This window comes from Rhipicephalus microplus, chromosome 5 (assembly GCF_043290135.1).
Source record: "Rhipicephalus microplus isolate Deutch F79 chromosome 5, USDA_Rmic, whole genome shotgun sequence".
Classification (NCBI taxonomy): Eukaryota; Metazoa; Arthropoda; class Arachnida; order Ixodida; family Ixodidae; genus Rhipicephalus; species Rhipicephalus microplus.
The window spans coordinates 83898603-83924515 of NC_134704.1; the positions used below are offsets into that span (position 1 = coordinate 83898603).

Consider the following 25913-nt stretch of genomic DNA (forward strand, 5'->3'; position numbering starts at 1 on the left):
GAAACCTGTAAGTGCCTGGTGGAATTCCGGTTGTGAACGAGAGTACAGACGCAGAAAGCTTCATGGAAAAAGCTTCTTGTTAGCCAGTGCCCTACTAATTGGAGAAATTGTACGTATGCCAAAGCTATGTTTAAAAAAACTGTTTCTATGGCAAAATCTCAACATGAGGAAAACCGATATGCATTTATTTCTAAAAAGAGAAACAAAAATATCTCTGTAGATTTCTTAGATCTAATAAAATTACTCCTTCATTCATCACCATAGAGTCTGTTGTCTTGACCTATGAATATTTGGCTGTTTTATTAAATGATATTGCAATGAATTTATAAAAGCGCTTTACATCTCAAACACAAGTATTCTTTTCTAAACCTTCCTGTGTGGATGATTTCGCAAGAGTATCTATAGACGAACTTTACCATGTTGTCCAGTTTCTTCCCAATTCATGTCCAGGTCCAGACAGCATTACGACATTTATGTTAAAAACGCTATTCAAGGAGTCTCCTCAAGATCTCTTTATTCTTGTCAACCATTCACTTAGGAATGGCTGGATTCCTCCTGTTTGGGAAATTACAAAACTAATCCCCTTGCTTAAAAAACAAGGTGCTGTGGTGCACATACTGATAACATAAGATTTATCGCATTCACTTTGCATGTAATATTAAAAGTTGAAAGAATATTATACCTTATAATAATTAAATTTATTACAGAAAACTCAGTAGTAAGTCCTTGTCAGATAGGATTTAGACGAAGATGTTCCATTTGATATGCACATATTGATTTAGAGGCACACGTTAAGCTTGCTCCTCATAGGCGTCACTTTTCAGCAATAGTAACTCTAGATTTGGATAAGGCATACTACAGTGTAAAACATGCCACCATACTCAACATATTAGAAGTTTGAACTTCACGTGGAATGTTATTAATTGGGTGTACGAATTTATAAAGGATAGGAAATTTTATTGTTCACGAGGAGGTTTATCTTCTAAGAATATAGTCAGTACAGAGGGGTTCCGTAAAGTTCTGTCGTTTCTTTTGTTTCATTTATTATCTTATTAGGTTCAGTTCCAAACTACAATAACGTTGAAGTGTATGTATATGCGGATGCCATCGCGTTATTTGCTGCGGCATGTGATATACATTCTTTGAAGTCTACATTACAATTGTATTTAGCAGCATTAGAAGTTTGGTTTCAACAGATTCAAATGACTTTAAATGTAAGCAAAAGTTCAGTGACTGTTTTTCCTTTGAATTGTTCATTTAGCATTTCCCTTCAGTATGGCCACGAGGTGATACCACAAAATGATTGTGTTAAATATTTGGGAGTGTTGTATGATGAAAAACTGACTTGGTGAAACCACAATGAACATATTAGGTCTAAGGCAACTTGTGCTATCGGAACAATTCGAAACTTGGTCGACACCTCAGTGGCCTACGCAAGGACGGGCTAATTATAATTTATCGTATGTACGTTCGCCCGATTCTAGAATTTGGTTGAGTGTTATATTCTATGGGGCCAGCAAATAAGAATTATCCTCTCGTTATCTTAGAACGAGAGGCCATTCAAAGTTGTCTGGGGGTTCCGAAATTTACTGCGAAGAGTGTGCTATATCAAGAAGCCTGAATCCCCACGCTAGCTTGAAGATTCCGCATGCTTACCATTAAAGTATCTTTAAATATTTACGCTTCTTCAATTAGACGTTCACAGTTCGTATACAATTACGAACCAAGAACATTTTTGAATCAGCCATGGTCTAGAGTTGATGGACCTCAAATTTTATTTGCTAACGAGCAGCTAGAACCTGTAAAGGTTAACATACGCGGCATTGTTTCAAATGACTCATTGGAAAAAAACCAAAATTGAATTTGATAATATATTCCCTTCTACGTGTGAGTAAGGGGGCCCCTTACCCACACTTAGCGATGCACTGCAAGGAGTGCACCTGCCAACCGAAATTTTCCGACACACGAATAATCAACAGGCACAACAAGCGGACGACGAGAGAAATAATGGGAGCGTATAGAATAAGGAAAGGAGGGGACAGTTGCGTCAGCCAAGCGTCAGTTCTACTAACAGATGCGGAATTTGCTTTTTTTGGACGTCACATAACCCATTGTTTTTCTCTGTGTTAGGTTTCTTGTTTTTTGTTTTTTCTTTCTTTGGTTTTCTGTTTTTGTTTTTTTTTACATTTTATTTTCTTAGTTCTTGACACGTGTTTGTTTCCGGTTGTGGGCGCGTGCATATTTTGTTATATCACGTTGTTGATGATGACAGGGGAAGTCGAGAATGACGTACATGCGTGTGATGTAGTTATTAGTGTTCGCTTCGAAATAAAATTTTCAGTTGCTAGTAAGCGCTTGTCTGTGTCCTCTCTGAGTGTGTGTATTTTTGCGCTTGTTTCATCATGAACCTTTACCAACACGCCCAAGTGGCAGTCATCCTAGATATTCCCTTCTAATTCCAAACCCCTGCCTAACAGATATCTAAAAGACTTATTAGAAGACTATCTACTTCAATGGGGAATTGTTAATTTTAGTGCTACGAATGCATCCATGTGTGAAGAAAAAGCGGGAATAGGCATCTTCTCAGAGACATCGTCTTGGTCATTCTCAGTACGTCTCCCAGAATACACTCCTATATTTGATGAAGAGCGTTTAGCAGTTACTTCGGCCCTTAAAAAACTTTCAATCAATGATTGGGCAGTTGTTATAGTTACTGATTGACTTTCCGTACGCAGATCGATAGCGTCAGCTTCTTAATTCGAGTATTCCCCTTGGAATGCTCTCGCTTTTTTAATTCCAAAACACTTAAGTACAGTGCGATCGATGTGGGTGCCAGGTAACCGAGGCATATAGATAAATGAAATGGCAGACACTCTCGCGCGGTGCTGTCTTGATGGTCCTGTAATGTCCATTGTACCTAATACAAGTTTTCTCCCTGAACCCCGATTTCGAAAATATTCCTTACTCTAGGATTCCATGAAAAAAAAATACCAGTTCAAGAATACGGTCATCCTTCTTTTGCTTTGAATAATAAATTGTTTCCCTCTCGCAAATAGGAAGTGTGCATCACAAAATTTCAATGCCGCATACCACCTCTTACTTTCTATTTGCACAGGTCTGGTAAGGCTCTATCTCCTGTTTGCTCTTGCTGTAAAGAACCAGAAACCATCGATCATTTTTTTGTTTTTTTCCAACGTTTCACAAGCCTCAGGAAGAAATATTTAGAAACTATATTCAGAAAATTAAACAATACTCTTAATTCTGAAAACATCTTTTCCCTCGGGGCTTCTTCTCTGGGTCACAGCAGCAGGAGCGTCTGCGTAGCACTTTGTGAATTTCTCAGAGACACAAGAAGGTTGGCTTGTTAAATTTCTTTTTTTCTTTCTTTAAATGCGAATCATTTCTCAGCAAACTTCGGCTGCTTTGAGCCAATCTATCTATCTATCTATCTATCTATCTATCTATCTATCTATCTATCTATCTATCTATCTATCTATCTATCTATCTATCTATCTATCTATCTATCTATCTATCTATCTATCTATCTATCTATCTATCTATCTATCTATCTATCTATCTATCTATCTATCTATCTATCTATCTATCTATCTATCTATCTATCTATCTATCTATCTATCTATCTATCTATCTATCTATCTATCTATCTATCTATCTATCTATCTATCTATCTATCTATCTATCTATCTATCTATCTATCTATCTATCTATCTATCTATCTAATCTAACCGCCTACGACTTTTAGCTCTCCTGGCCCTTTCAATATTGGTATCGGTACCAAACTTAGCATGGCATTACATATGATTGTATGAAGAACATATATGACTAGTCATAACACGAAAATCATGATATGTATGTCATGAATGTCATGATTAACATTTCATGGTCCTGCAGCTCTTGCGGTGGCTTCGTTGCAAACCTGGTATGGTATGGCATGCTTGCATGGCGACCACAAGTGACAGACCCTAACATGAAAATCATGACATGCGTGTCATGTAACAACATGACTACATGTTACGCTCAAGATGCACTCGCGGCCATTTCGCTAGCTTCACATGTACCAAACTCGGTATTACGCGACGCGAACGGACAACATAGGTAAATGGCACATCCAAACATGATAATCACGACATGCGTGTGAAGTAACAACATGGCTACATGCCACACGGATGATGCGCTCGCGGCCGTTTCACTATCTTCACATATGTCAAGTTTGGTATTACTTGATGCTAATGGACGACGAAAGTATGTGACTGGTGAAAACTTCATAATCATGAGATGCGTGTCATGTGAGAACATGGCTACATGCAACAGCCAAGGGGCCAATACATTTTGACGTGACGCTGTGCGCGTGCTCGCTGGCGTTCATTTCGTCGCGTCACGGCGGCGTTGCCACGCCAGGTGATGGTCCTGCCTTGCATTCGTAGGCGCGCGCCGCGCTGAGTTGCTTTGACGCGTGCGCGTTTCAGCGCGCCTGGCGTCCCTTCGTCACGAAAAAAGGGAGACGCAGTTTTGTCTGAGTAACGCATCGGTGCGAAATACAACATATCGCATTTGGCGCCGGTTACCGTTGGGCTGCGCCTAGGGACGCTGGTTGCGCCGGTCACTCTTATTGTCAGACTATAGAGTGATCGCGTTTTGCTAACATAGCGTCGCTGTGCCCAGCGTGCACGCGCATCAACGCTACGTTGGGAGTATATTGGGCCCCTCATGCTGCGCTCGCAGCCGGTTTGGTTGTTCCACATATACCAAATAGGATTTATGTGACGTCAATGAATGACGGAGGTATATGACTGGTTCAAACATGATAGTCCTGACACGCGTGTCATGTAAGGACATGACAACATAATATGCTCATAGCGTGCTCGCGGCTGTTTCGCTAGCTCCGCATATACTAAATTGGGTATCACGTGACGTGAACAGATGACGAAGGTAAACGACACCTCCAAACATGAGAATCATGACATGCAAGTCATGTAGAGCATTATTTTTCTCCACTTCATATTGTTGTGCTGATTTTAAAGCGACATATCAACATTTCTCATTCGTGCTTCGCGTATCATCGATTCCGACTGTACATGGGATCTGCCAATTTTTCCACTTAATGAAATCCTAGTTTTTTAAAAGTACCATTCATTTATTCATTTCAATAATTAGTTGTTTATCTACTTTACTCATAATTATCTTATAAGTATCCGTTCTCATATTACCTAGATGCCTCAAATACTATTTTTTTCCTCTAAATTTAACAGTTCGTTTTCCGCATTAATAACCGCTAGTTTAATGACCAATCCGCCATAGTGTGTACGAGCCAAGGCCTATAGGAACAAGCAAGCAAGCTTCGGTGGCACACTAGATGAAACGCCCGGTTCCTGCCATCGGTGAACGAAGGGTCATGTGTTCGACTCCCCAGTCGTCCAAATCGGTGATATTTTTTCTTCTGGTATTTTTTTCATACGTTTACTAGGATTTTATCGACATCACATAGATGACGGAAATTACGTTAGAAAAATCTTGGTGAACACTGGCATAAACTACTCTCGTTATAAAAGAAATGGCCTGCTAAGTTTCTAATCTTCGGTTAAGGCATGCCGTATACTTTAATTCAGTACTTTACACTTCATGCCCGTACATATTCTCATGTTCCCCCGAAGTATTGGGCAATAGTTTTTACGTAATGTCATGGCGTCAGCAGAAATCAAGTGATAGGTTGCGGCTTAACTAAGGCCGATGAGATTGTTTTTGTTCACTACTTTTTCTTGAAACACTCTTACTATTTTAACAATGAGTAGCTAAAGGCTGTTTTTTATGTGGTGACCAGTTTTTAGAACCTACTAAGCGAGCACTACATTTGTTTTTTAGCATAGCTACGCCTCTTTGAATTATCACGAGGCGTAAAGTTTTACCTACCCCCAACCTCCTCTCGGAAAAAAAAATGACTGGCACAAAGAAGAGATATCGACTAAATAACGCAAGGACCTTCGCAGAGTTCGGATGCACCTGTACTAAAGATAATAATTAATATTCGGGACGGAGTTTATTCAAGCTCCTAGGAGCAAGCCAGCGAAGCAGAATTTTTGCTCACCGTTGTTTTTTGTTCGTGAAAAGAAAGCACACCTGAATGATAAGGCGAGAATGAAAAGAAGCGGATTGAGGAGAGAATTTTGTTGTTCTTTTAAAAGCGAACGTGAAGGGGTTAACTTGAGTCGCTCCATTAGTGGAGCTGTGTAATCTGCTTTCGGATGAATCCATCTCCATTCGGTATGAAACGTGGAGCTTCAGTCTGCTTTTTCTCCCCCCCCTCTCTCTCTCTCTCTCTTTTCTTTTAGCGTTTGTCTAACGAGACATTTGTAAAAAAGATAAAGCCTGGTGGAGCGTGTGGCAGGAGGGAAACGCCGGCTCAATACAGTGTGAGTGCGGAGGAAGAAGTAAAATAATAATAAAATTATGTTGGGGACGCTGCACACTGTTATCAAGCCCGACTAGATAAATCCTCTACATTTTAAGACATAATTTGATATTGAAAATTTCATTTTGTGTTTGCCTCTGACTCTGTTGAACGAAGTTGCTGTATTTGTCTAGTGGACTCTGTTCACAATTATTTTCGTTAGTTTGGTGCAGTTGGCACTAAACACTACAGAATTTTTCGGGCCGCATTGCAAAAAAAAAAAAAAGTCGAGCATGTTTTCAAACAAGGTATCCATGGCTACTAAAGAAAAACTTCGAGAGAAATACGAAACGCTATTCCATGGATTCCGAGTGAATATTTATTGTGAGTATTGAGTTCATGACGTGCCCGTTCCTAATTGTACGCGAGGTGCATCAGATAAAAATATTTTGCACTTGTCAACGCCATGAAGCCCAACGTCACGGAAGGTAGATGTGAGACTTTAGGCGTCCAGCCGGTAGACATAATGCTTGAGTTCGCGTTTTACATAAAACGAGAGTGTGTAACAATGGTTCACGCTCCAAGGACCATGAGAACTCTTCTTTCTGCTTTTTTTACTTCTCTAATTCGTTCAATGATTATGTTTTCCTAACCCTGTACGAGGTAGCAAACCGAAAACAAGCACCTGGTTAAACCTTTGGTCTTTCAGCCTTTCTCGCTCCCTATTCCTCTCACTTGCTTTTGTACATTTGTTGTGGACTAAGTAATGAGTTAGTACGCTCGCCTTCTTTCCCAACATTTTTTACATTCTCTTTTCGCTAGCTTCAGCGCAGGGTAGCAAAACGAACTGTGTGATCCACTCAACCTTCATCTCGTTTTCTTTCTCCTTATTGATAAGTAGCCTTGGAGATGCGCACCTAACAAAACGAAAGATATCGTATGTATGATACTTGAAACACCTGTGCATATCTTAAAAAAGGACATCGGAAGACGAGGACAACCGCATACTGGCAGCTGGAAGCTTATTCTAAAGGTTCATATATATGCCGCAATATGAATGTTCTTTAAGGACATTCGATAACACGTGACTCATTCGCAAACCCTGAATAAAACCGGACCACCAGTCGAAACCGTTGGAAATAAAATTAAGACAACCGCTATGTTGCGTTTCATCTTTGTCCAAGTACATTTGGCCCATCGGAAAAAGTAAAAGTTCGGTATATATATATATATATATATATATATATATATATATATATATATATATATATATATATATATATATATATATATATATATATATATATGTAATATATATGTATATATATATTACATATATATATACATATATATATATGTATATGTATATATGTATATATATAATATATATGTATATATATATATATATATGTAATATATATATATATATATATTACAACGTTTCAACTAAACTTCCAATTGCAAGAATGCGCTAGTATATGTCTTCTTAAGTCCTTGTTTATTTCTGTCTTCCTACTAAACTTATTGAATTATCTTTTGTCACCAACTGGCTCTACCAGTCATTTTGAAAAATCGTGTACCCAAAAGGCAGTATACGGGGACGCTGGCGTCATGACTTCTCAGTCCACATACCCATGTGCTCCGTTATGCAGTGCTAGCAGGCGACCCACATGGGTGAACGATTGTACACTTGCCACATACTCATGAACAATGCAGAATCACGTCTTATCTGTCTCTTTTGCTCGTCGCTTCACCTCCTGGCTACGTTGAGGATAGCTAAATGGACGCAGTCAAGTTGGCCTTTCTGCCTATTCTTCCTTTTTACCTGGTTAAGCGCATGTCTTCCTGGCGGACCGCCTTGACTTGTGAGTTTCTGTCTACATTTTCAGGGCATGGACTTGATTTTTAGGTAAAAGCTAATTAAGGCAAGCTCGCATCCCCACACAAGTGAACTTGCAGTGGAAACGTAACTCAACTTTCTCGATTGGGTTCAAGTAGGGCAGACTAATAGTAATTACCCTGAAATGTGCGGGGGGGGGGGATGAATATGAGCTTCCCCTAATAAAATTTAAGCTGTAAGTATGTCCGGCTTTCGTCCTGTCTCACTGTTCTGGTTCCAAGCCATTCAACATTACTAACCATTTTGTTTTGATTTACACATTATGGTGTCCCGCCCCCTTATTTCATCAATTTTCTGTGATCCGGTGTCACCTAATGAAACTGTGACTATTGATCAGCTCAGGCTGCGCCCAAATGTTTGGGGAGAGTTCACAAAAGCTCGGACTGTTCTGATAAGTTTGCGTGCGCGAAGGATGTCTACTTTGGAGTGAGTGCATACAGCAGTTATAACGCTGTAATTTTAGGCAACTTACGCATTAACGACGTTGCATTACAAGACCAGTTTATCGACGACCAAATGAACTTGTGCGCCGATATTGTTGCTGTCTGAGTGTTGTTCTCTTTTCGGGCACGAGTTCGCACGGCAGAAAACTTCATCTTTTCCGTCTAAAGCATTCGCTTCAATCACCATCACGACTACGTGAAAATAGCCCAGTCCAATCGAGCGAGCTTGCATAGGCCTAACGGTTTTGAAATAATTTCACCTAGAGTGCGCGAGCAATCAGTATGAATTTCTCGGCGATGTTCACTTGTGCGACAGCGCCACTGGGACGGAACGCGTTTTGAAGCTGCCCGGACTCACCGCTAGGTGCCCAGGCATGACGGACTTGAAATATTCTCGAACTCTCTGCGTCTCCGTGTTGTAGAGAAATGTGTGCTCACTCATGCTGATCAACGCTTCGTTTCGCACCACGTGTCACAATCATCGCGGAAAATTAAGGCCACGAAGCCAGCTAGCGGCTCTGTTGGCAAGGCAACGCAGATCCAATTACAAACGCTGGCCGTCCGAGTTCGAGTGCAGAGTTCCTCACATTTTGAGCGCGATCTCTTACCATTCGCTTGACAAATGTCACCCGTACAATGTAATTATGACCCCCGAAAGCTCGCAAAGCTTCGCCAATATTGCGACTTTTTCGCACACTATGAATGCTCGTGTTTTGCTCTGTTAAGCTTTTGACGCTGCTGATTTTGAAAATTGTTGCACCTATTAGTACACACCTAGCACTTTATTTAGGAAAAAAAACCTTCCTTGCAGAACAATCACACATGGCGTTTGGCATCATTGAGGGGAAAAATCGAAGGAGCTTCGCCATAGGGGAGTCAAGCCTGAAAGAAGTGCGTCGCTGGACAGCTTTCTTTGTGTTGTGTTTTCTCTTCCTTTCCTCATCTCTTTGTTACTCTTTCTCTTTCCCAGTATTTTCTACAGATTATCGCTCTTTGGTTCTATTTATTTTTATTTTAGTGAAGGCGCTCGAAGAACAAAAAGGGGACGACTTATCGATGGTGCCAGCGCATGCTCAAATTGCTCGGCTTACAGTGTACAATAATAATTGATTCTGGTAGACTACAGCAATGCTATGTGTGCTTTGCCCAGAATATCAGGGCAAAAGCGAGACTTTTGATTAAATGAGGAAACCTATGGGCATAAGACTCAATCAGAGGACGTAATATGTATGTGCTCCAAGAGTGCAGAGAATAGTGTTTTCATAATGGAGCACGACACAGAAACAGGCTGATAGTGACTATGACTGCCTTCTCAGGTTTACAAAGGAGTTCAAGTAGAGTGACAAATCTAAAAGCTGTTTGGCAATCTTTTGTTCCACGCAGTGGGTCGCGTGCAAGTTGACCTCGATCTGAGGCCGAGGCGGCGACAAACGCAGCGGTCGCCCAAGGCAGCGCAGACCGGCAAGCCTGGTGCCGGGAGCAGTACAGCTACACCGTCGCCTACCGGTGGACTGTGGAGCCCAGTAGAGTGCGCTGCGCGTCACCGGGTTGCCTTGGTGGTGCCCTACAGGGACAGGCGCCTGCACCTGCTCCTTCTCCTTAGGCACCTGCATCCCATCCTCAGGAGGCAGTTGCTGTCCTACAGGATATACGTTGTCGAACAGGTGAGCACGGAGAGTCGCGCTGACGATCACTGCCGCGGACGACGGGCATTCGAAGGGCTGGACAGTGGAGTGTTAGAGTCGCAAGGGCGAAAAATTCGGAGCCCTTTGTATAACACAGAAAAAGGGCAAGCGAAGCGTGGCATGATACTGCCTGGCCAACTTACTTTCTTTCTTTCTTTCTTTCTTTCTTTCTTTCTTTCTTTCTTTCTTTCTTTCTTTCTTTCTTTCTTTCTTTCTTTCTTTCTTTCTTTCTTTCTTTCTTTCTTTCTTTCTTTCTTTCTTTCTTTCTTTCTTTCTTTCTTTCTTTCTTTCCTTCTTTCTTTCTTTCTTTCTTTCTTTCTTCATGCGTGCTTTTGTATGTGTGCGTCTGTATGTCCACAAGTAAAATTGGAAAAAAAAAACTTTTGAAAATATTTGAACGCGCCCAAACCCCCCCGCCCCTGGCTACGCCAATGCTATCATTGTTATTCTCTCTGTCTCTCCTTTTCTTCCTGCATTTCTTTCTATTTGACCCTTTCTGATTGTTTTCCTTGCTGTGCTTCTCTCTCTGCCTTCCTCCTTTACCGGTACTGTGGCATCTGCTCTCCGCTTCTCCCTCTCACTCCGCTCTCCCACTCCCATGCTATGCTATACTCTACTATAGTATACACTGCTATGCTATGTTGGGCCTAATTGCCTAAATGATCAAGTATTTAGGACACTTGCCTTTGCCTCAAGGGCATGCGGCTTCGAATCGTTTCTCGCGAAAAACTTTTCTCTTTTTAATATTTTTCTCTTCTGTCTCTGTTTTTTTATCTCTCTCTCTTTCTCTGAGTATTCGTTCACAGGGTTATTAGAAGCCACGTAATAGCAGTGAGGAGTGGGATTTGCCAAAACTTTATGGCAAATGCCCATTTATGGCGATAATAGTTCTTGGGAATAACGGTCCCACATTTTACACTGAGCTAGAACAGCTTCGCTATTAAAAAAAAACATTTTGACTGAAATCATAAATTTGAAACTGCGGCCCCTTGTTACGTAGCATGATCGCTTTGTCTTGCACAGCCCACCACGCATACAACTTCTAGGATACTTATAGCAAGCTATACATCATTCAGTATTGGTGTTGTGCACATTGCGTACGTTCTCCAGCGGCCTGTCGACATTATCACCGGCGACATCCACAAAAGGCCGACGGTGCGCTTCTAAGTGGGACTTACTCTTCCTGCGGCCGTATTCCTTGGCGCCGTACACATGGTTATTGAAGCCGGAGGGATCCCACACTTTGACTCTCTTGTGGCATAGTTTAGCTTTACTCCGAAAAGCAAAGGTAGGCTTGTGATGGCGAACGCAATACGAACACGGTTCAGTTTGGTCATCACGTCTGACTCTTGAAAGCCAACCTCAACCCTCCTCCAAGTTTTATTAATTGTTTACCACCACCTTCACCATTGGTAGATGCTGCGAAAAAAAAAGGTGCCTAACACCTTACAAATATTCCATATTTTCAGGACATATGTTCCCAACGAGAAAAGCGGGTAAACATTCATAGAAAATAATAATTATTGACGTATCTGTTTACTAGCGAATGATCATATTTATTCACGCTCAGAGAAAGAAATGTCAAAAGATTGTGCTCCGCTTTCCCTAAAATATAACCCTTCTTCGAATCCTGAAAAGAATGCTTTCCTGTAATCCGTCGTGAAAGGGAAATCATGTAACCATTTCAGCAAGGCTCAAGACCTCTATGCACCATTCTTTTTCTCCCATCTTCCCACATGTACGCAGTACGGCAACGACACGTTCAACAAGGGCGTGCTGATGAACGCCGGTGTGAGGGAGGCGTTCCGGGACGCCGACTACCACTGCTTTGTGTTCCACGACGTGGACCTCATTCCGGAGGACGACCGCAACATGTATTCCTGCCCGCCTAGTCCCAGGCACATGTCCGTCGCCATTGACAAGTTCAACTATACGTGAGTGTATTACGCACATGTGGCCACCTTTTTCACATTTGGTCGAAATATGGTGGTACAGAATGCTCGAACATCAGGTACTGTACGACCTTGTGGTTTCGGTATTGTACGACCTCTTAGGTTTACACAAATGTCTGTTTTTTATTATCATGATGTGAAAAGATGCTCATGCACAAGTAATGTGCTAGCTACTCCTAAACTCTTGAAGGATTCATTCGTGAAAGTCACAACTTTAGAAGTTGTCTCATGGCAACACCAAGGTAAGAAAAAAAGAACACACGTAAACAACGTTTTTCTAGTAACATCAAAAGATGAAGATGCACTGTATATTAAATAGATAATTGAAGCAACAGCGTGATAATGTGAACGAAAATGTTCGAAATGCAAGCGTTAATGTCCCTAACGATATCCGTAGTTGTCATGTCGCATGAAGCATCACATGTGGACAACACAGCAGGCAAAAAATCACAAGTATTTTAACGCAAGTATAAGTTACTTAAAAACAACAGCAACATGAGTTCCTTATTGATTACCAACAGTTCTGCTGTCTCTAGGAGAGCATTCTCACACCTTTATAGCATAGGTCTATAAGATTTTGATTTGCCACAAGTGTCAAACAATTCAAAGCTTCAAACTGCTGATTAAATCATTTTACAGCCCTCATACGCTATGAATTAAGTATGCGCAGTGCCGTAATAAAGTAATGACGTCAAATCATGTAGATAGTTGTTAGCATATCGCTTATGAAGAATAGCTTCCATTTGTAATAAACCTGTACGTAGGAACGTGTCGTCCAGACAGGTCAAGTGTAAGCATCGCGCACTATTTTAGGAGATGTGTTAGAAGTATGGCACTGCTTTGATGGGATGACTGCTTAAGCGGGTTAGAAGTGGTGTAGCTCTTCCATTTCCCCGGAGGATGTGACCCGGACGCAGACTCCTGGGAGAGCCCTCGGTGAGGATCAACAACTGCTTTTGTCTACGTGACTTTCATTTGTAGCAGTTTGTTGCGTGTATCCCCGATACGGTCGATAATTAGAGGTAAGAATTCAGACCGGAGAGGAAGGTCTCGAATAAACGCAGTCGGTAATTAGGGATGTTGAGTTTTCAAGCTGAAGAGAGTTGAACCTCATTAGAAGGAGGGACGTAGACTTCGTCAATCTGCCTAATTTTTTTCATTGCATTTCATGAAGAAACAATTTTCGGGCTTTTTTGCAGAACAAGCTAGCGAGAGAAAACTGGTGAATGGTGTGCTATCCAGAGATTAAGGGTATAATTTCTATTTGTTATATGTTATAAATAACAGAGCAATCAGAAAATAACCAGCGACAGGAATCTCTAAAGGAACGTATTGTTTCAGTTCCATTGCTGTCCATAATATAATACTACTAATAGTAACTACACCTTGACTTCTTTTACAAGTAAATAACGAGTAACAGGAATCTCTAAAGGAACGTATTGCATCAGTTCCATTGCTGTCCTTAATATAATACTACTAATAGTACCTACCAGACACCTTGACTTCTTTTAAGGAGTTAGGGACGTGGACACGATGAAACAGTAGAAAACCTAAACACAAATCAGTCATTTGCCAATTTTAACAGTGAAAATGACAATACGGTCAGGAAGCATAAGCACGAAAGCATAGCCAGACGCACGTCTTTTTGAAACCAAAATTACTCGCTTCACAAGATTTAGTGTCGCTTACTAATGGCTAGGTTTGATTATCAATTTCCCCTAGTATTCTTTGATTGCGCGAAGAATTTTTTTCTTCTGCACAATGAAGTCATCACCGCTCTCATGCTTGGTAAATAATTAGGTGCAGTAAAATGCATGCATTTGTCTAAAACACTGCTTTCGAAGAGGATTGTGAAGAAGCAACTAAGTGCAATAATACTGGAGGGCAAAGTAATGTTAAAATACAACGTGAGAAAACAGTAACATGAAATTTACGTGGAATTTTACTGAATAGGGGTCGTTAGAACAAGCACCTCAGAAAGCGCTCGAGCAATGTGATGCGACGCGCCTTTGTGTGTGTTTTTGTTCATACTTGTGAGACGCAATTTTGAGGAAGCGTCATGATCTGACTAACAATGAAATTATTTCGCCACAACGCGTTACTAATAACAAAGCTTTTAAACATGAAACAAACCACGAAAGGAATTGGATAGAGTGACCCGTTTCTTTATTAGGTGCAGCAACCAAAGTGATGATGAAACCAAGGAATACCAAAGAGAATGTTGATGGTAGTGTTTATTTAAAGCATTGCAATCACGGCATGAAAGAAGAAGAAACTAAAGTGGGTGACAGAAATAAATTATATCTCCGCTTCGCGGACAGCGGTGAAACAGCGAAGCTGGAGGAGCTCTCTTCGTCAGCCTAACGCATTTCCATAATGTGAAAGTCGTTCAGGTATGTTTTATCTCTGCTCTTTATTAAACACTCTTCGTCAAGCTTTCAGGTGGTAGTATAGTTTTATTGAATTCTGATCATAGCATTTTGACGCAGGTTTACCAAAAAGCCTTCGCTTCAGATGCCTCGATATGTTGTATCACATATCTTTATTAAAGACTTTTTGTGAAGCTGTGTGGTGGTAGTACAGCCATCACCTTTCATAACCAAAAGTGTCGCATGACACTAATGTGACTATGGTAGCGTACATGCCGTTTTTTGGAGTACCCTTCACCACTTTTTTTTGGTGGAAGTTGTGCGTAGTGGAATTAACCCAATTTGTAGCTCACTTACGTCTTTATGATGATCATTGTTTTCTTGTTAGGTCACACAGATTTATGTGTCACATAACCGTCCGTTGGGCTAACCATTGCCTCCATGTCTAGTTGACCAGGGGTGACTAGGAGTATTAAACCAATCTGTGTCGGGCATAACCGTTTTCTTGAAAGTTGGCAGACGTATCGTGCCCTGCGTTGTCGTTCTTGTGTTACTTGCAGACAAATATTGCCTAATAAGCTTAATTGTAACACATGAACTGTCATGTTGAAATCAAAATAAACATTTTCTACCCTTGGCTTTTCGTAGAAACGTTTGCACGGGAAATACTCGTACTCGCATTAAAATTGAGTGAGCGCAACCTCAGAGGCTGGAGTTTACAGAGAACATTAATGGCAAGCAGTGTTGCCAGACCAGGTACTTGGCTGATAGCACTACATCGCATGTCTCCAAATGGGTACACAAATATCCACAATGTATACTTCGACATTGGCTCGATATTACGCTGGACTTCAGTTCCTCAATTCACTTGGATTTAATTTTGAGGCAGACAGTTGTCTGTTTGCTTACGACAGCACGCGCTCATTTCATTTCCTCTCGCTTGCAGGTTGCCATACCAAATGCTAGTTGGAGGCGTGCTAGCCATCAAGCGGGAGCACTTCCTCAAAGTCAACGGGTTCTCCAACCTCTACTGGGGCTGGGGAGGAGAAGACGACGACATGGCCTACAGGTAAGGAGTCACTGGCACCCATGCATGTCGTCCTCGTGTGCTGCTGTCAAGAAAAAATATGGAGCTCAGGGTCAAAGTTTTAGTTGGCAAGCAGTCTTGCCGAGAAGGGTACCGTTTCACTGCGCATTAGTCATCAGTTTATTTGCTTTGAGACTTTTTTCTCAGATGGTGTGCGTTAGTCAGAAGTTATGCAATTTATACCAAGCTGAGGTGTGTGCATGTGAGGTGATCATTTCTGATTTGCTAATCTATATAACTTTCGTGCTGCAAAGCCGCTTCTATTGATGAAATCAGTACAGTGATTAGAACCTGGTGTATATTTCATCCTCCATCTCTTTCACTCTTATCTTTATTTGGTCATTTTTATGCTCTGCCGGCGTATATGTATGCAAAATATTTTTTAGCATTCTACCGTGTCCTCCAGTGAGAACACGTATGTGCTACTGTGCTTGGCGTTCATGTCGTGTGATAATGTTGTGAAGTACCACAAGGCAGAACAGTATTGGCAATTCTTGCCCAAAAATGATAATTAAGGAACCATATTTTGACAGCATTTGTAAAAAAGCAGCGAATAAAACAGGTCTGTGTTAGTGAAGACGACAAAGTGCTGTAATAAGAGATGTCATTTGAAAAATAGATAGGAAATTAGAACTGCAAGCCCAGCGAAAGATGCAAATAACTGAATGGAAGAAAAAGAGGTACTGCGAAATACACCTTGTAAGAAAAAATTCAGCCACACCTCACGTCAAAACATAGTTTCTTTCTTTACAACGAGTAGCAATTAGAAAACAAGAGAGACAATACCCCTAAAGTCGGAGTGACAATGAAGATACTTAGATTCGGTATACGCCAGACCACTATACCAAGAAAGCTAACCGGCAATCTGTGACACCGGTAGTATATCTTCCAGTCCATTATAGTTTTATGCAGCGTGCCTTCATTAAGCTCAGTAGCTCTTGACGCGTCTTTTTTCGCAGAATCAAGCACAAAAACCTCAAGATCATTCGTCCCCCAGCTTCGGTAGCCAGATACACAATGATCAAACACCACCAACGACCGGAATCACCAAACAACATAAGGTAAGTGTGGCGACGAACCTTATGTGCTAACCCAGAGCCATTCGTGTGCAAAGCTGGGCAAGAGCTTGTCGCAGACGGACTCGGAGATTGCGTGAAGCCCTGAGCGCGCCGAAAAAAAAAAGCGGAGGGACGCAACACAATATGCACTTGGAGGGAGAAACGGTATTGACGTTGGGGGAGTGATAGCTAGGCAAGTTTCGATCTCCCGACCGAGGAGTTTGGTTTTGGTTCTGCCGTAGCTGAAAGCAGCATCCCTTTCAAAGCCCGAGAGCAACAGCTGCATGACCGTCCTTCCGTTCTAGTGATGCCTTCGGCGCTAGCAGCAGATATTGATCAGAGAGATCGCTTTTTTTCGAATTCTAAAGAAAAAGCGCGAACCACGACAGAAATAACTGCGAGAAAGACAGGCGAGCTGTCACGGCTTCACTGATGCACGTTCTGAGGAGTCCTGAAAACAGAAATGCCACAAGGCGAGATAGCACGGTGGAGATTCTCCTCCGTTACTCATTGACAATGGCGACGACAAAACAGCGGCAAAGTTGCGGGCTGTCGGTGACAGCCGGCGCGAGAAATCGCCCCCGGGGAAGCTGCTTTTAGACATTTCTTCAGCGGCTTCTTTTGTTTTGCGTATCAATGACTTTCCAGTTCCGACTCATTCTCTCTGTCTTTTTTCTAAGACAGTAGTCATTCTTGGGGCACTTCAACGCAGAAATTTTGGTTTGGCTCTCCTCCTGTTTTTGTCTGCCACTCGATTTAGCCACCGGAGAGCAAGTCTGACCCATTGCTAAATGACCACCCATTTCGATCTCCAGGCTACGTTCATACTAGTGAAAATTGTATATCAAAGAGCAAATATTACGCATATTTGGGTGCAACATCAATACTGGAGCATTAGGTAGTGTGTTACTTCATTTCTAAAATGCATAGATACCTAGTTCTAAAGACTGCCGTGCTTATCACGCAGCGCTGGCAATGCATGCAACGTTATGACTGAAAAACGGTTCTTTCTTACGCTTCACGAAAACTAGGGAGCCTACATCACCCACGACCTGAGGAGTTCGTGACATGATCATGATCATACAGGCTGCCTAACTAAAACTACATGGTGCTGCCATGTACCAGTGGCTTAGCGTTCTAGAAAAGCTTCGTTTCTTTAAATTAAGGCTATATGGCATCCATATCTCACGCAGCGTAGCACGGAGGAAGGAATAAAGATTTTTCCTTCCTCCATGCTAGAGTGTATCCATGCGCTTTGTTCTTCCCTTTTGTTCTTGCGCGAGCGCGCGCGCGCATGTGTATGTCTGTGTGTATGTGTGTGTGTATGTGTATGTATATGTGAGTGTGTGTGTATGTGTATGTGTGTGTGTGTGTGTGTGTGTGTGTGTGTGCGTGCGTGCGTGCGTGCGTGTGAAAGAGAGAAAGAGAGAAAGAGAGACAAAAAATATTATTAAGTATGCGCTTTGCGGTTGAAAAGCGCACTATAGGGGCCAGATTTCACTAACGCGTTCAACTCTTAAAGGCGAAGCTTGAGGGTCTCCCAATTTTTTTCTTGCGCAGAACGTTCAATAAACGTTTTATTCTCTTCTCCAGACAGAAGATCGTATATCAATGACCTTTCTCAACGAAGCAAGCAGATACGCCACGATTGTTTTTAACTTTCACGCCATGTCCAAACAGTCATCTCGAATGTACGGGGAAGTACACTCTCTTGGAAGTCATGCAAACAACAACTGACAATACTCACTTATCAAACACACTTTTTCTTAAACCGACTTCCACATCTGAAGTAATTACGGTATTCGGTAAAAAAAAAATAGTCTGAGCTGTGATCCTCACGGCATACAAATGCGACCAATAAAGTATGTATTAGACCTCATAGCGGAAGAGATAGCACATATGTACAACTTAACGTTATCAACAGGTATTTTCCCAAAAAAACATGCAACTAGCGAAAGTTGCTGCAATATATAAGTCCGGATATAAAAACACCTTAAGCAATTATCACCCGATATCTATACTACCGGGTTTCTCGAAATGCCTTGAAAAAATAATAAATGATAGAATTGACAGTTTCTTGAAGAAGCACAATTTATTAACCGTATGCCAATATGATTTCATAAAGAAAATTTAAACAGAAAGTGCCTTATTAGAACAAAAAGAAATCATACTTTGCATTATTGAAAAGAGACTTGTGACACTTGCATTGTACTTGGACTGTAGTAAAGCCTTTGATCGTGTATCTCATGAACTGTTACTACATAAATTAGAATGCTATGGGTTTAGGGGAATACCATTCAAACTTATGCAGTCATATCTGAGTGCGCGGTCTCAGTATGTTGAAATAAATGGCTTCAAATCGCGCGCACAACCAATTAATACTGGAGTACCACAAGGTAGTATTCTGGGGCCTGTATTGTTTTTATACTACATAAATGACATAGTCAGAATTTGTGAAAATTGTAACTTCATTATATATGCTGATGACTGCACATTATTTTTACTGGAAAATATTTCAGTACTTTCGAGGCTTTAGCGGCCAACACATATTATGAGCTTCGTGAATGGTCTACCAAGAACAGTTTAATGTTAAATGAATCAAAAACAAAATGTGTCCTTTTCCGAGCTCTCGACATATCCCTGCATGTACCTAATCATGTTACCCTATGCCCCTACAAAATTGCAGTGACCGAATCCATTAAGACGCTTCGAGTAGTTTTTAATAACATATGTCCCGGAATGAGCATACAGACCACAATAGTGTAAAGTTGAGACGCGTGGTTGGTGCTCTAAATCATTGTCGACGTCTTTTGCCCGTTACTGTAAAGCGACTCTTATATCAGGCTCTTCTTCATGCCCACTTGAACTACTGCGCTTTAGTATAGGGAAACACTACGTCAACAAATTTAAATAGGCAAAAAATACTTAAGAAAACAGCAATCAGGGCAATAGAAAACATATCATACCTTGAACACACAGGAAAACTCTTTGTTGAACATAAAATTGTTAAGGCAAATGACATATACAAATTCAGGTTGTTACAATCCTATATTAGCGCAAACATAGGGAAACTCGACGCATTCCTGACACTCGCAAATCTTGAACATACACAAACCATTTACTTCCATCGATATGAAACCCCGTGAAAAACTCTGTTATCTCACACTAACTACGGCCCCCAAAGACTTAGCCACATGCTACCTACTATACTGAACTCATACGAGCAGCAAGACATAAAAAGTGACACATTGAACAATATCGATGTGCAAACACTATTCTTGTAGATTTGTATTGTTTACATAGGTCACTCTGTATTGCTTTGCATTATTTATTGTGTACCTTTATATATATTTTTCTCTTTATTAGTTTTTTTGTGTAACCTCATTGTGTACCTTTCTTATGTACGAAAGCGATGATGCATACTCTGCTAATTACTGTGCTCATGTGTTTATGAAATATTCCCTTTTGTTTGTATACCTTGGCCTGTCATTTACTTTGCCTTCTGCTTGTATTGTTTCTTGCTTTATGAATTTGTTTTTTTCATTTTATTGTATTTCGTTTTTACCCTGTCATTGCTGACGTAGGGTAGACGGTGCTTAGTCAAGCTGCAATAACTGCAGCTTTTTTGCCGTCTCCCAATTTTTCGCCATTGTATCTGTTTTGGTGAAAATAAAAGAAATAAAAGTAGAAATAGAATAAAATAGAATAAAGATAGCATGCAGACTATAGCGGTTGAAGATGTCTAGGATAAGCAGCTGGCCGGTATCGTTGGAGGCCTGGAAAGAAGATGTTCCCGCCTGCCTGACCTCCACTCCATTGCTCTCTTGTCACCTTCTTCTTCCCTTAGCACGGTCCACCCTATTATTTGTAATGATAGTTTTGCTAGTCCCTATCTTTTTATAATGAACGCCATCTTCTCTTTCGCCACTTTAATATGCGATTTTGTGGGAAAAACTTTTCTTTTTTCCCTTCCTGTTTTTTTTTCAATTTTAAATGAAAACTCTTCTAATATTATGGCTATTATTTCATTTTAATGAGAACTCTTCTGATAATGTGGCTACTCGCGCACCATTCAAGAACGCTGGCAACGAATAAACAGACACAAATGCAAAGGAATCACTTGTGTCTGTCCTGTCCGGTGTATCTAAGTGATGGGCAAATAATTTCTGCCACCATGATTTCTGCCAACCCGTACTGTACCTTTTAAAGAAGTTTTCTGAAAGATCTTTTTTGCCGGCTCTTCTCTCCACTTGGCTTTATGCATGTATTAACGCTTTTGAAACCGCTAATGCTCCGAGTAGAAAAACAACAATATCATCATCTGCACAGTTTACGGAATTTAGATGATCATCCTCACCATCTTAAATATCTTCATCATATATGTCACAAGAAGACTACGTGGAAACAACGAGGAAAATTAAGTTTATTTGGGCAACGAGAACTTGCACAGAAGAGGACAACTTGCTGCTGAAACGCATCGTGTTATGCTTTTTATCTAAATTTTAATCCATTCAGGCTTCTTTCCCCAGCCCTGCATGAGCACCTTTGTGGCTAGTGTCTAAGGCCACAGGAGGTAATTTTACACCGACAAGAGAAAAATGTACAAAAAAACCGGGGTTGCGTATCGAACTGACTTGCTGCATTTTTAGAAGTATTGAATACACTATTGCAAAAAAATTATGATTGCACCCACCACAGTGGTTTTCTTCGAAAGTCTGTTTGAGATCAAATATGCGCTCATCAACAGTAAATTAAACGCCCATTCCACTGCCACCTTCTTGGTTTTGCCATTCAACAGACGACATTCGTTAAGACAACAGAAAAGCGTCAAGTATCCTTTAATTATTAATTCACTTTTATGTACTAGAGAAAACTTCCATGAATAAATCTTGCTGTCAGCAGCATTACTGTGTCCTCCCCATTGTCCCCCTACATTTCCTACGCTGGCGCTTTTCTGCTGTCATGAATTTCTATAGCGTGTGCTTGAGCAGCGAAACTGAAAGCGAGGAACAAGTGGAGGACAGAGAAGACCGCCGTTATTTGTCCTCTTTCAATAAGTTTTTTTGCTGTCCGACTGATGAGTGACGTCCTTGTTTATCGTCTCTTTGTTCCTCGGTTTCAGTTCCGCTGCTTGAAGCACTGTTGGCTACACACCAACAAGCACCATTGAATAGGGTTTTGACTAAGTGCCAGTTAGCTTATCTATACATTATATGAACGTTAAAATTATCTTGAGGCATATGGACGTTCACTACCGACCACTGTTAAAGGCAATACATTCCTCCCTTGCTTTATTCCACAGGATGGCTCTGGTGCGAATGGCCTGGTACCGCATGAACAAGGACGGCCTGAGCACTGCCAAGTACCGGCTAGTGAGCAAGCAGGTGCTGCCCCTGTACACGCACCTGCTGGTGGACATCGGTCACAACCACAAGTGGCACTTCTCCAGCTCGCAGAAGCTCATAATCAACCTATGACCGCTGGAGCCACCGGCGGCCAGATCCTGCCGGAAGCGGCCAGTGCTTGCTGCTTACCTCTACGCCCGTGCTATAGTCTCCGCTGGCAGACGATGTGCGCGTTCGTTACGACAGAAACCTCAACGACGAGTTCCTTCCTGGGCATTCGTGGCAAGTTCTACTCCCAAGTCCCTGACGCAATAGTTTCGTGTTTATCTGACAACCGAGCTATTGGACTCATCTCCAACCCTAGAATATCCCTGTTGCTGTGTCCCAGTAGAAGCTGTTCACACCCTGAGAGCTGGTATTCGACGACTAAACAAGCCCATCGTCGAAAGTACGACCATTTAAGGCAATGACTTGTGCTTAAAGACGTAACACTGAAAACGTTGAAAGTTTTCAGCAAATAGCTTGAAAGATTTCAGCCGTACCGTGGGCTAAACATCTTCGGGATGATGTCAGGTGCCCTCGCTGGTGTCCATGGTGCAACAATTTTCGTTTTTTTTTATTTTGCTGCAAATACCCGGCCACACGTTTTCGCATCGTGAACGAACTCTGAGCCAAGTTTCGCGATGAGTTGACTTCAAGTCACTAAGTTGTCTTGTGAGCACGATGCAAGAATACAAGGCTGGCCTGCGATTCAGCATCGTCACGCGATGAACCTGTTTCGTGGAAGCAATGACTCAATGGTTCACACGCACCTAAGAACGCGCATAGTTAATGATGAGTTCACATCAAAGGTGTTGACATAGGAACTCCCCCCCCCCTCTATTGTTCTTCTGGTACATTGATTACGCGTAGCACAAAGAGGAGCCTGTCACTAGTATGTCTGAAAGAAACAGAACAAGTCGAAAAATAGCAGAGAAGGAAAAACGAAGGTGTGTCGAAGACACTCAGTTGAAACACTGAAAATGCCTGCCATTTCCGGTTACTTCGTTAACCTGTATTTTACGAGTAGTTTTTAGTGACTGTAACTAGAGTGCGTCCTTGTTTCGCTTACCCAATCGAATCAGTAGTGCAGCAGCTGGAATGTAAATGTCCCGAACAGGATTTTCTTTTGATGACATTTGTTTGAAGTGGCCGAAATGTTGGCAGTCAGTCAACAGTGAACTCCATATCCTACTGCTCGGAACATGAAAGTTCCAAAGCACTAAACCGTATTCATTTCGACAGCGAGAAAGAATATTACACGACACATAACTTGGGTCCTTTTTTTAGCACTGAAGTGTGAACAGACGCCTGTATGTATTGCCTGCGGAAATTTAAGCTTATTCTTTCACCATATAGACCAGCGACTCTAGCCAGTGAACGCCTTAGACCACAATGACACGTTATAGTCGACAAGGCAAAGATAAACGCATTATGAACGGAAGGCGGGTGCGCGAAAGCGGCATCTCTTGGTAGTATTTTCATTGATTTTTGTGTAGATCGGTGGGAACTGCCACTCCCTGGGCTTCAGCCCGGTAAGTTATTATATAAGCGATAAAGCGGTTAACAGAAACCTTCGACAATAAAGCTAAGATAGATAGCTGCTATTTATTCAAGAACAAATATTTTCTCAATGGTGCCAATGAGGTCTTTTCCCAAGATAACTACGCATCACAATAGGTGATAAAGAAATACAACACAAGGGCACCAATAAGATCCAGTTGTGTATAAAGCTTTCAGACTTGAAAGTTTGCCAATGTGGCACCTCTTAAAGATGCTAGACGAGACATTTACTGCCGTCCTTCAACCATTGCTTATGTTTGTAAAGTAACACTGCTCCGATGGACAAATTCATTGGCCAACTTTGTTATTATTTACGCTTGCAAATGAATCTTAGTCTGCCAGAGATAAAATTTACATGACTCTTAAGTACTTGAAGTAGCACAGAATATACCTAAGTTTATTTACACTATTATTCTCTCCCAACTTCATGTAGTTGGTACCAGAAAACTTCCCGATAAAGAAAGATTTCAAGAAGGTAAATGATTCCAGGTGCTCAACAATTGTAAAATCCTTAGACTGTGTGAAACGCATTAATAAAATGTTCATGTGAAGTTGCTTGGTTGCCTAATCAAAGCGTCTAAATACCAGCCTAAGCCAGGTCCATACAAAATGCGTTCACAAAGAAACCAATGAACCCAGGAAGCTTGAACGTGAGGGCAAGATTCCGTGTTTTGCGTCATCTCAGTATTTCCTGACAATATATCGTCTCCGCTATAAGACCCTGGTGTGTTTTCAACAACCTGCTCTAAAGATATCCGTACATACTCCCCAGGTTATTACAGGAAGATGTACCCTGTTCCTTGCTTTCGCCGAAGAACAAGCTGATATCTTTATTCTGCCACTGTGTCATATAGCTTGTACATCTTGAACACTTCTAGCATTGTTGCTAGGATTAAAGATGGAGTCATAGAGCTTAGTATGACGCACTGATATTTGCGTAACCACAGAAAGAAAGTGAAGTCCTTCAGTGTAGGCATTTAATCATTGTACGCGGCGCGAGAGGAGGGATCTGTGTTCCTCAGGAATGCGCATACTCCGCCATACGATCACGAGCCCATGACACAGCTTTTATTTTTGTACAGGCGTCTTCAGCTCTTTCACTTGCACACGGGAAGTGGTCAGTAGTGGTCAGTAGCGGGAAGTGGTCAGTAGTTTCGGTAGTGGTCAGTTGATGAGTTTCGTGGCGCAAGGCTCAAAAACGCGACACGGCTCGTCGGCACCTTATCATTAGAAAAAAAGACTTGTTGTGGTGACTTGTGTTGGAAGCCGCAGCAGGCCCTGACATTCATCATGGCTGTTTTTCGGTTCTTTTAACACTACTTTATTCTTGTATGCCAAACTTTGCTTCACTTGCTCCAAGCTCAAGAAGTGAAATCAGCGTGCGGGAGACGAGAGATAGATGGCATGTAGGAAAAGTGGCCTCGGTTCCATGTTGTGTAATACGCTGTAGGACTTTTTTGACCACGCGCGAAAACTGCGCTTACAATTCTCGGGTGTGGCTGATATTATTATTATTATTATTATTATTATTATTATTAATATATTATTAATATTATCAATATAATATCATTAATAATACTAATTATTTTTATTATTATTGACTGTTTGTTGTAGAAAAAAATATATTGTAACACAGTTGCGGTATGCCTGCGAAGTGTGTGTGTCTGCGCTCGTTTCTTCTCTTTGTCTGCTGCCAAGACGGAATAAAGTTACAAAAAAGAATAGGAGGCGTACTTATGTGCAGCTTTCTTGAAAAATAAAGTTGTTTTCTCCGTATGGTTTGTTAAATTTTCTAAAAATAAACGCTGACAAACTTCATCATGCCTTCGTGTAACTTTTGACTGTTCATGTGATGTCCAAACTTACAGTGAAAGCTCTTAGAGTTTTACAGTGAAATCTCTTATTAGATCACAACAAAAAAGTCTTAGTTGACCGCCACGTGAGGTTCCGCCTAATATTTTGATGGCCGAAGCTAGTTAAGCCGTGGGTCTGAAGGTGCATGTTTCTATTGGTACGTGACCACCTGGTTCTATAACTCACTCATTAGATGCTGACAGACAGACAGA

General features: G+C 41.3%; 1 protein-coding gene across 1 annotated transcript in view; it reads left to right on the plus strand.

The window, feature by feature from the left end:
• Window positions 1-25665, plus strand: part of LOC119174357 (uncharacterized) — a 142469-nt gene extending 116804 nt beyond the window's left edge. Inside the window, exons 2-6 of the mRNA XM_037425227.2 lie at window positions 10133-10413; window positions 12181-12368; window positions 15702-15824; window positions 16802-16903; window positions 22203-25665. Of these exons, the coding sequence (XP_037281124.2) occupies window positions 10133-10413; window positions 12181-12368; window positions 15702-15824; window positions 16802-16903; window positions 22203-22377 (869 nt within the window). The 3' untranslated portion in view covers window positions 22378-25665. The remainder of the gene's footprint in view (window positions 1-10132; window positions 10414-12180; window positions 12369-15701; window positions 15825-16801; window positions 16904-22202) is intronic.
• The last annotated feature ends 248 nt before the right edge of the window (window positions 25666-25913 follow it).